At 51.6% G+C, this 11,523-nt stretch overlaps 1 protein-coding gene across 1 annotated transcript; it reads left to right on the forward strand.

Annotated features, from left to right (window-relative positions):
* Positions 1 to 152: 152 nt before the first annotated feature.
* QPCTL (glutaminyl-peptide cyclotransferase like) lies at positions 153 to 9,406 on the forward strand. Its single transcript, XM_019425974.2, has 7 exons — positions 153 to 596; positions 1,091 to 1,234; positions 1,995 to 2,276; positions 3,856 to 4,008; positions 4,095 to 4,194; positions 4,696 to 4,812; positions 8,674 to 9,406. Exons 1-7 carry the CDS (start codon positions 321 to 323, stop codon positions 8,817 to 8,819), a joined length of 1,218 nt encoding a protein of 405 aa, XP_019281519.2. The 5' UTR covers positions 153 to 320; the 3' UTR covers positions 8,820 to 9,406.
* The last annotated feature ends 2,117 nt before the right edge of the window (positions 9,407 to 11,523 follow it).

Genomic DNA, 11,523 nt, shown 5'->3' on the forward strand with positions numbered 1-11,523 from the left:
AAGGTCCTTTTCGGGTCTATTGAGCTTTCCGACTCCGAGTAACCAATCCTTTGCCTTCATACACGAGGGGCGTGGACCTGCGCCTAGGTCGAATGTTTTCCATGATCAAACATTTCTCATTGGTTTCCCTTCTTCCGCTGAGGTGGAGCCTATGCCTTCCGCGCTCCCTTTTGGGTTGTGCAACCCTCAGGGGACCAACCCCCAAAGCCCTAGGGAGACAGGAAGGCGTGCTCTCAGAACGAGAGTCCGCATTGGCTTCACCCGTAGAGAAAGGGTGGGATGGTGTAGTCGCTCTTCTTGTTCATTGGTCCGGTGATTCCATGGGGTGGGATTTGGCTGGGCCTAAACTATCCGCGGTCCCGGACCGGTTTCAGGGCGAAGCTGCCATGCCTTCCGGGGGCCGCGGGCGGCCCCGGCTACGGCTGGGGGAACGTGGCCTCTTGGAGCCACCCTCACCGCCCAAGCGCCGCCTGCTACCGCGGGCGCACTTCTTGCCTCTGCTTCTGCTGTCCCTGGCTGTGGCCTCGGCGTTCTACACCATCTGGAGCGGCTGGCACCGCCAGACTGAGGAGCTGCCGCGGGGCCGGGAGCTGCGGGTGAGGCTGGGCAGGGACACGGGTACCCCTTAACCCCACCTGCGCTTCCCTGAGGTCTCAAGGTGGACGTGTCTGTATCGTACGGCGGTAGCCGCAGGTGCTGCGGTCTCCGTCAATAGAGCGCATGCCCGTTGCTATCGGGCTTGTTCTGAAATAGGTGGTTCTCCCTCAGAGGAAGAGTCTGGAAGTAGTAAGACTGGGAGTTCTGGGTTCCAATCCGAAAGTCAGCCATTTGGAAGAGTCCTTTCCCCTCTCTCGGCCTCGATTTCCCAATCAGGATTGGGGTGGGCAACCTGATGGATTTAGAGGGACCGGATGATTTTAGAGGGACCTTTTCTGAGTCTATCTAGGATTTATCCTGGAAACCTCCGATGCTGGAGGCCCGAATTAGGAAGAACCGGGGTTCTTAGGGGAGGTGGCCTCCGGGGTAGGGTCGGTATGGGGGTTGTTCTCATGCTCTGCACTTCTCTTCCCTATCTTACCCCCCACCCAAGGGCCGGTTGATCGGAAGCCTCCCTGAAGCCCGGCTGCGGAGGGTGGTGGGGCAACTGGACCCACACCGTCTCTGGAACACTTACCTGCGCCCCCTGCTGGTTGTGCGGACCCCGGGCAGCCCCGGCAATCTCCAAGTCAGAAAGGTAAGGGGCCCCACCTCCAAGCCCTGACCTGGCAGCCTGCCAGGGAATAAGAACTAGGCATTCTGCCCAAGATCCCTCGAGCAACTGACACACAGAGCTGGGGCTCTGACTGGGGATAATCTGAATCTAGAGTCCCACTTTAGTAACCACCAGGCTGTACTGCCTTCTGTACTGCTCCCCAAAGCTTACTATGTGCTAGACAACTGTTTCATGAGGTGCGTAACAATGTGATCCTCACTATGCAAATGGGGAAACTGAGGCCCAGAGCAGTTAAGCATTTTGCCCAGCTAATAAATGATATACCAAGTTTCAGGTTGGCTCCAGAGCTGGCACAACAACATCTTTGTATTGCCTCCCTTTGGGGCATCCAGAGTCGTTTGAATCCCTACTCCTCGAGTTCATATCCGACCTCAGCCACTTGGAGTGTGACCTTGGACTAGTTTCTTAACCTCTCTGTGCCTTAGTTTCCTCATCTATGAAATGGAGCGAGCCATCGACAGTCCTATCCCCATAAGGCTCCTAGACTCAGGCGTGGCACGCAGTGAGTGCTATTGAAGAGTGAGCTGGGATTAGTCTTGAAGAGGCAGGGTCACTACACACACTCAGTAGGGACTCAGCAAAAGTGTGTCAAGGGAATGACTTAAACAGAAGTGGGGATCCTGAGTCAGCCCAAGCGCTCTGCATGGCTCAGGTCACATGGCCCTTCTCCCGACCTCGTCCCCAGTCCCCACCCACCCTCCCACCTCTCTCCTGCCACTAGTTCCTGGAGACTACCCTACGGACCCTGACGGCAGGCTGGCATGTGGAACTGGACCCCTTCACGGCCTCGACACCCCTGGGGCCACTGGACTTTGGCAACGTGGTGGCCACGCTGGACCCAGGGGCTGCCCGTCACCTCACCCTTGCCTGCCATTACGACTCCAAGCTCTTCCCATCTGGGTCGGCTCCCTTTGTGGGGGCCACGGATTCGGCCGTGCCTTGCGCCCTGCTGCTGGAGCTGGCCCAGGCCCTGGACAGGGAGTTGAGTAGAGCCAAGGAGCAGGTGAGGAGTGGGGGGCCCGGGCTGCCTCTACCCTGGTCCAAGCCACCAGCCTCCCCTGTCTGGACGTGTCTTCCTGCTTCCACTCCACACACATAGCCACGGGGATCTTTTCACCCCCTGAATGTCAGATCCTGTCCCTCCTCTGCCCGAAACCCTCCCCAGGGCTCCCACCTCATTGCAAGCCTGAGCCAGAGTCCTTACAGAGGCCCATGAGGTGTGCCCTGTTACCTCTCCATTCCCATCTCTCACCCCTGTCCCTCCTCACTGTGCTCTAGCCACCCACCTCCTCCCTGTTCCTCAGATTCTGGAGAGTTCCCAGAGTCCCTCCCATCTGAGGGCGTTTGCACTTGCTCTTTGCTCTGCCTAGAATGTGCTTTTCATAGACACCTTCCCGGCTGGCTCCTGCCTTTCCTCCAAGGGTCCTCCAGTGTCACCCCCTCTGAGATGGTTTCCCAACCACCCTGAAAGAGCCCCCCCGTCACCATCCCAGGCTTTATGGCGCTTTGTCTGTCTGTCTCCCCAACTAGAATAAGCTCCATACAGGCAGGGATTTGGCTGCCTTGGTTTTCTGCTGTATTCCCTGAGCCCAGATGATTACCCGGCATAAATTAGGATGTCAGTGGAAATGTGTGGGATGAATAAATGAATGAAACCACAAATCTCCTCATGCTCCTCCCCTGCTCAGACCCCTTCCTTGGCTCAACCCCTTGTAACAAGGCCCAAGAGCCTTGTAACAAGGCCCTTGCTAATCCCCCCGGGCCTTTCCACCAATCTCTTTGGCTCTGGCCCCAGCCCTCATCCATGTTGCTTCCTTGCCTGGGGACACTCTTCCCTCTGCTCCATTCTGCCAGGCCACCTCCCACTCATCTCGGTGCAAATGTCTCTTCCCAGGAGACCCGACGTGCTTCCCAGGCTAGTTTATCCCCGACTCCCTTCCTATGCTCTTTTAGAACCCTATAGTTCTTCTTCTTTTTTTAATGTTTATTTATTTTTGAGAGAGAGATAGAGTGTGAGCAGGGGAAGGGCAAGAGAGAGGGAGACACAGAATCCGAAGCAGGCTCCAGGCTCCGAGCTGTCAGTGCAGAGCCTGACGCGGGGCTCGAACCCACGAACCGTGAGATCATGACCTGAGCCGAAGTCCGACCGGGCCACCCAGGTGCCCCGAGAACCCTGTAATTCTTGGAAGCATTTGTCCCAAGTGTATTTCACTGTTTGTACACTTACTCGTGTGTGGGTCTCTTTTGCTAAATGAGCCTAAGAAATAACACTAACAATCAGAGCTGACCCTTTTTAGTTACTATATGCCAGACACTACGCCAGGACCCGAATTTGAATCCTACTGTGTGATGAGACTTGTTATTAACCCCATTTTGACATCTGATGCTGTGAGAAGTCACTTACCCATAACTGCTCAGCTATGAAGTGGCCGAGCCAGGATTTGAACCCAGGCAGTCTGGCTCAGAGTCTGTACTTCCGGCCACCACCTTCTATGAGGGAGGAGACCTAGTTTTCCCTGCTCAGCTGTGCAAGAGGGCAGGAAATGTGGATGGGTCCGGGCCCTGACCACCAGCTCCCACAGGAAGCCCCGGTGACTCTGCAGCTGCTCTTTTTGGATGGCGAGGAGGCACTGAAGGAGTGGGGACCCAAGGACTCCCTTTATGGCTCCCGGCACCTGGCCCAGCTCATGGAGTCTGCACCCCACAGCCCAGGCCCCACCAGGATCCAGGCTATCGTAAGACCAGGGCCCCACTGGGTTCCGGCGAGGGAGGGAGAGGGCCGTGCAAGGTTGGCCACATCCCACCTGGCCTCTCTCTCTAGGAGCTCTTCATGCTTCTTGATCTCCTGGGCGCCCCCAATCCAAACTTCTACAGTCACTTTCCTCACACGGCCCGCTGGTTCCATCGGCTGAGGAGCATAGGTAAGGATGTTGTCCGAGGCAGGCGCCAGCCTGGGATGTGGGAGGGACGGCCAGCCGAGTCAGGCACCTGTCTCTAAGGGGTCATCCAGCCTGCCCTCTACCTCCCTAGCCTCTAAGGCACTAGGGCAGAAACACACAAAGATCCCACAGCAATCAAGTGCAGTGACTACAAACAGGGGCTCTGGGGCCAAATAGCCCCAGGTTTGAATTCTGGTTCTGCCTCTTACAGGCTGTGTGAACCTGGGCAAGTGGCTTCATCTCTCTGAGCCTCAATTTCCTATCTGTAAAATGGGCACAAAACTGACAATAGGAGGGGTACCTACCTCTGAGGCTCAGAGGGAATAAATAGACCGGGTACACAGTGAGCCTTCAGGAAGGGGTAACTACATTCTTGTCGGGATGATCAGTGCTTTGCCCAGGCCTCCTGCCCTGCTCTGACTTGTGAGCAGAACCTCTGACCCTGAGGGGCTGGCTCTTACTCTCTAACGCCACCACCTCCAGAGAAGCGTCTGCACCGCTTGAACCTGCTGCAGTCCCATCCCCAGGAGGTGATGTACTTCCAGCCCGGGGAGCCCCCTGGCTCTGTGGAAGATGACCACATCCCCTTCCTCCGCAGAGGTAGGTGCTGGAGGGAGGAGGGAGGGTTGGGGAGGGGCGGGGGTCCAAGGAAAGCACACATGGGGCCTGGCCCTGGCCCACTCCCAGGGCTGGGGACTGGTGGCAAGTTGTTGAACATCTTCGTGCCTCGACTTTCTCATCTGTGAAATGGGGTCACTAGCAACCCCTGTCTCAGAGCCGTGGAGGGAACCGACTGAGCTAATCCATGTAAAGACGCTGCTTACATGGTGATGGCACATAAGAAGCGTTCAAGAAAATGTTAGCTACTCTTGTTGGTGCCTCAGTGATTGTGGATTCCAGCCCAGGCCTGTCTTTCCAGGCCCTGACAGCCCAGCAGAATCACCCAAGGAACTTCGAGAAATGGCCAGCTGCATTCATTTTTGGCCTACTGAACCACAGTCTCGGGTCTCTGAATTATTTCTGCAAGACTCCCAGATGATCCTGAGGCACAGCCAGGGCTGAAGACATCTGCTAGAGGGCTTCAGAACCTAGGTTTTTAGAACTGGACAGGCTTGGGTTCTGCCGCTTACCATGGGTTGACCCGAGGCAGATTACCCAGCCTCTCTGAGCCTCTTGCCTATGTTTCTTCTAGAAAACAAAGAGACAGATACATACAAACACACCTGTATGTGTATATTCATACTCACAGGGTAGGGAGGATTGAACAAGAGTAGGTATATAAAATGCCTTCGTATGCAGTGCTTGGCATATAGTGAGTATTAACAACGGCTTTTTAAATTTTTGCTCTATAATTTACTCATTGAACAAATATGCATTCCTTACAGTGCCTTTTTTTTTCTTTTTTTTTTAATTTTTTTTTTTAACGTTTATTTATTTTTGAGACAGAGACAGACAGAGCATGAACGGGGGAGGGTCAGAGAGAGGGAGACACAGAATCCGAAACAGGCTCCAGGCTCTGAGCTGTCAGCACAGAGCCCGACGCGGGGCTCGAACTCACGGACCGCGAGATCATGACCTGAGCCGAAGTCGGCCGCTTAACCGACTGAGCCACCCAGGCGCCCCTACAGTGCCTTTTTTTTAAATCTTTTTTTTTTTTTTTTCTGATTCTAGGGCACCTTTTATTTATTTATTTATTTTCATTTTTATTTATCTTATTTATTTATTTTTTAAATTTACATTCGAGTTGGTTATCATATAGTGCAACAATGATTTCAGGAGTAGATTCCTTAATGCCCCTTCCCCATTTAGCCCATCCTGCCTCCCACACCTCTCTAGTAACCCTCTGTTTGTTGTCCATATTTAAGAGTCTCTTATGTTTTGTCCCCTTTCCTGTTTTTAGATTATTTTTGTTTCCCTTCCCTTATGTTCATCTGTTTTATATCTTGAAGTCCTCATATGAGTGAAGTCATATGATATTTGTCTTTCTCTGACTAATTTCGCTTAGCAGGATACCCTTCAGTTCCATCCACGTAGTTGCAAATGGCAAGATTTCATTCTTTTTGATTGCCAAGTAATACTCCATTGTATCTACATACCATATCTTCTTTATCCATTCATCCGTTGATGGACATTTGGGCTCTTTCCATACTTTGGCTATTGTGGATAGTGCTGCTATAGACATTGGCGTGCATGTGTCCCTTCGAAACAGCACACCTCTATGTATCCCTTGGATAAATGCCTAGTAGTGCAATTGCTGGGTGGTAAGGTAGTTCTATTTTTAGTTTTTTGAGGAACCTCCATCCTGTTTTCCAGAGTGGCTGCACCAGTTTGCCTTCCCACCAACAATGCAAAAGAGATCCTCTTTCTCCGCATCTTCGCCAACATCCGTTGTTGCCTGAGTTGTTAATGTTAGCCATTCTGGCAGGTGCGAGGTGGTATCTCATTGTGGTTTTGACTTGTCTTTCCCTGACGATGAGTGATGTTGAGCATTTTTTCATGTGTCGGTTGGCCATCTGGATGTCTTCCTTGGAGAAGTGTCTATTCATGTCTTTTGCCCATTTCTTCACTGGATTATTTGGTTTTTTGGGTGTTGAGTTTGATGAGTTCTTTATTTGACATGCCATTTGCAAATATCTTCTCCCATTCCGTCAGTTGCCTTTTAGTTTTGCTGATTGTTTCCTTCGCTGTGCAGAAGCTTTTTATTTTGATGAGGTCCCAATAGTTCATTTTTGCTTTCGTTTCCCTTGCCTCCAGAGACGTGTTGAATAAGAAGTTGCTGCGGCCAAGGTCAAGGAGGGTTTTGCCTGCTTTCTCCTCAAGGATTTTGATGGCTTCCTGTCTTACATTTAGGTCTTTCATCCATTTTGAGCTTATTTTTGTGTCTGGTGTAAGAAAGTGGTCCAGGTTCATTCTTCTGCATGTCGCTGTCCAGTTTTCCCAGCACCATTGCTAAAGAGACTGTCTTTATTCCATTGGATATTCTTTCCTGCTTTGTCAAAGATTAGTTGGCCATACATTTGTGGGTCCATTTCTGGGTTCTCTACTCTGTTCCATTGATCTGAGTGTCTGTTTTTGTGCTAGTATTATACTGTTTTGATGATTCCAGCTTTGTAATACAGCTTGAAGTCCGTTTTAATGATTTTTTTTTTAAGTTTACTTATTTACTTTTGGAGAGAGAGAGAGCATGAGCATGGGAGGGGCAGAGAGAGAGGGAGAGAGAGAATCTGCACTGTTAGCACAGAGCCTGATGCGGGGCTCAAACTCACAAACCTGAGCCAAAACCAAGAGTCAGACCCTTAACCGACTGAGCCATGCAGGTGCCCCTCCAGAGCCTTCTTTATTGATTCATTCAGTGACTATTTCCCACTGCAGTACTGGGCCAGGTGTCAGGGATACAGTGATGGACAATAATCTGCCTGGGTCCTGTCTAGTGTGTGTGTGTGTGGGGGGGGACAGATATTGACAAACACAGAGGATATTGGATATTGACAGATATTGACAAACACAGAAGAAAGTGTTCTGAGGACAGGAACTCATCGCAGTGCAGGGATTAGGAAAACAGACTTAGGAGACAGGTGTCCTGGGTTCCAGTTACTGCTGTGCAGGTTTACTAGAGGCGGGAGCTTAGGCGAATCACTGTGCCTGCCTCTGTGCCTGAGTGTCCTCGTCTATGAAATAGGGGTAAATATAGGATTACTCTAAAGGATTATTGCAGGGATAAAATGGTGTGTGGGGATGTGTATGGCCTCAGTGTAGGGCCTCGAATAGAACATGTGTGATAAAAGTACAAGCTAAGGGCACCTGACTAGCTCAGTAGATAGAGCATCTGACTCTTGATCTTGGGGTTGTGAGTTGGAGCCCCACACTGGGTGTTAGAGATTGCCTTAAACTTTTTTTTTTAATATGTATTTATTTTTGAGAGAGAGACAGAGACAAAACGTGAGCGAGGGAGGGGCAGAGAAAGAGAGAGACACAGAATCCAAAGCAGGCTCCAGGCTCTGAGCCATCAGCACAGAGCCCGATGTGGGGCTCAAACCCACGAACCTCAAGATTGTGACCCGAGCCGAAGTCAGATGCTTAACCGACTGAGCCACCCACGCGTGCCTAGAGATTGCTTTAAACAAATTTTTTTTTAAAAGGTACGAGCTATAAATAAAGAACAGAAAAACAGCCTAATAGTCTACCTGGTAAGGAAACTCAAAGGCCTCTTTCCCTTCGTCTGGTCTTTGCATAATCCATTAACTATTCAGTTTCTCTAACGTGTGTCTGAGAACAATAGATACACCAGATGTGTTTTTTCAACGAACACGTTGCCCTCACGTGCATAAAATCGTCATTCAGAGTTCTTCAAGGGCCAGGACTCAGTATCTTCTGGGTGGGGGTGAGACAACTTTGCCCGGGCCTGGGTCTGGGCTCCTGGGTCGGCCGTCGGCCTGACCAAGCCTCCCCTCTCTCCTACAGGGGTCCCAGTACTCCACCTCATCTCCATGCCCTTCCCCTCTGTCTGGCACACGCCTGGCGACTCGGAGGCCAACCTGCACCCCCCCACGGTGCACAACCTGAGCCGCATCCTCGCCGTGTTCCTGGCTGAGTATCTGGGGCTCTAGCCCCCCTTGGCGGACTCTGAAGGAGAAGTGTCCAGCTGGGACGTCCCAAGGGCACCCGGAGCCAACAGAGCTCAAGCCAGGCTGCCTGATCCTTTCTTCAGCTCTATTTATGCCATGACCGGAAGATCCTCTTTCCTTTGATGGTCTCAAGCTGTCACTCTTCAAAGACACGGAAGAGACAAGGCCACTGTGGGGGCGAGAGCCAAAGGCATGAGAGCTCGGACCCTGTCCTGAAGCACTTGGTTTGAAGGTTCACAGGCACCAAATGCTGTTTGGTTGGAGTCAGCAGACCTTGGCCAGGCATCTGGACCAGCAGCACCGCCCCACCAAATGAATCCTCCGTGGCTTATGTTCTTACGATGTCAGTGGATTGCCATGGGGGGTCCACAGGGGACGTGCTTGTAAACAGGAACAGAGGAGACGGAAGCCGATATTTGGGGACTCGAGTCTGCCAGACCCAAGGGCAATAAACCAGTGTTTCTGGGGAACATATTCGGCAGAATTAGCATGACTAGGTGTTGCATGAGAAAGGGGGATCAGAGACGCGGGATGAGACATTAAAGGAGTTTCTTCATTGCACAATGTGACATTTCCAAGAGTAAGACAGAATGCAGTGTTGTTTCCCCCAAACTATTTCAGCGTGGAGCCCCTTTATTGCAAGCCTCGTGGAACTAGGGTACCTCAGAAGTCACATTGGGAAACACTCGGTTTTGACAAGTTTGAGTGTGTCCGTGGAGGGAATAAGACGGACCTTGATTCACTGCCCACCAGGTCTACCAAACCATCCTTTGTCTTTCTGTTGTGGGTGCGGGAGTGTGAGAAGGTGGGGGTCACTGCAACTCCAGTTGAGGACGTATTTCCCAACCCTACCTAATATTCAGGCTCAAGTGGAGCGCTTATTCAAAAATTCAGAATCCCAGGTTCCCCCCGTTCCCCCCCGCCCCACAACCACCACCCAAACTTGCTGAATCAGAACTCCAGAGAGGGGCTGGGACTTTGCATTGAGCACCCGAGGAAGCCTTCCCATCCCCCATAAAGCTGGGGGAGACACGCTGTCCTTAAGGTGCGTTCCCGACAGCTTAGCAAACCTACTCAAAAGAAAACCATAACATGGAGGGTGCCTAGAAAGGGAGTCCTGTGCCGGGCTCTGTGCCTGCTGGTTTTGTGACTTTGATGGAGTCCCGGCAGGCAGTTACGTAGTGAAGGTGAGCCCTGGCCTTCCGAGCCAGCTCGGGGCTGGAGAAGACTCCAGAAAACTCACAGGCTGAAACCCAGGATATCAAATGAGAGAGGAGAAATAGGTCCTCGTTCGTGGTTTTCCACACTAGCTGACCTGCCAGGCGCCGTGAGCACTTTACACAGATTGGCTCATGGAGTCACCGCCCAAGTCCTGAGGTAGGTACAATTTCGGTTCTCATTTTGCAAAGGAAGTGGCGAGGGCCGAGAATGATACCCCATTGTTTACAGAGCCCACGTTCTCACCCACAACTGCACTCTTAACCCCATGTCTCATCTCCCAGAAATCACCTGTGCTGGCCCAACAGATGGTTGACAAAAAGTAGCTCCTCCTGCCGCATAATTAACTGCAAGTTAGAGCGGGGTTGGAGGGACACTGGTGGCCTCTTACAGGTGGACATGGCACTAGTCGAGTTTAGAAATGGAAGTTCTGTGTCTTCTATCAACAGCCAGGGTGGCCTGGATCCAAGCCACAGGCACGGCTCCTGTTTGTTCATTTCTTGTGTGTTACCCACAGTGCCAAGCACTCGAGAGGGTTTCATCTCCCCTTAGCCTCACTGCCATCCCCAAGGGAGGGGAGACCATCACCTCGGTGTTAGAGACGGGGAGCCGTGTGTTCAGTTACACACCCCGGGCTCTCTACGTCTCCTGCAAGACCTCCCAGTGGGGTGTACTGAGTACCAGGCACCGGGCAGGGAGGCCTGATGCACATTTCACCCTTGAATCTGGGACAGGGATCCTTAGCCCCATTTCACAGATGAGGCTGCTGGTGCTTGGCCAGGTGTTCTTCCGCAGCTCCCACTTGTCCCCCAAACTAGGGGCTTTCCGGTTTTACAACTCTGGAGGGGCCGCTAGGTTTATCTGAAATACACCTGTTGAGCAATCCAGGTGCCGATGACTCACACATCGATCTTTTGAAGAAGGGTCAGTATTCTCATTTTGCACTTGAACAAACAGCTTCAGAGAAATCAATGGCTATAGGTCACGTAGCCGGACACTTTCATGCGACGTGTCTAGGGGCACTTTTTTTTTTTAATTCGCTCTGCTTATAATTATTTGGGCTTGTTGGTGTCATTCATCAGTCTAGGATTCGCCAACCATCCTGTCTTTAAATATTACCTTTGCGGGGCGCCTGGGTGGCTCAGTCGGTTGAGCGTCTGACTTCGGCTCAGGTCACGATCTCACGGTCTGTGAGTTCGAGCCCCGCGTCGGGCTCTGTGCTGACGGCTCAGAGCCTGGAGCCTGTTTCAGATTCTGTGTCTCCCTCTCTCTCTGCCCCTCCCTTGTTCATGCTCTGTCTCTCTCTGTCCCAAAAATAAATAAACGTTAAAAAAAAAATTAAATATTGCCTTTGTACCATTGTCTCTTCTGATTCTAGAAGGTCAACTGTATATGTTAGACATTGTATTCTCCATGACATTCTTTCATATTTTTGTGTGTGTCTCTTTTTTGTCTCTGTGCTAACTTT

This window comes from Panthera pardus, unplaced genomic scaffold (genome assembly GCF_024362965.1).
Source record: "Panthera pardus isolate Hobbes unplaced genomic scaffold, ASM2436296v1 HiC_scaffold_18, whole genome shotgun sequence".
NCBI classification, from domain to species: Eukaryota; Metazoa; Chordata; class Mammalia; order Carnivora; family Felidae; genus Panthera; species Panthera pardus.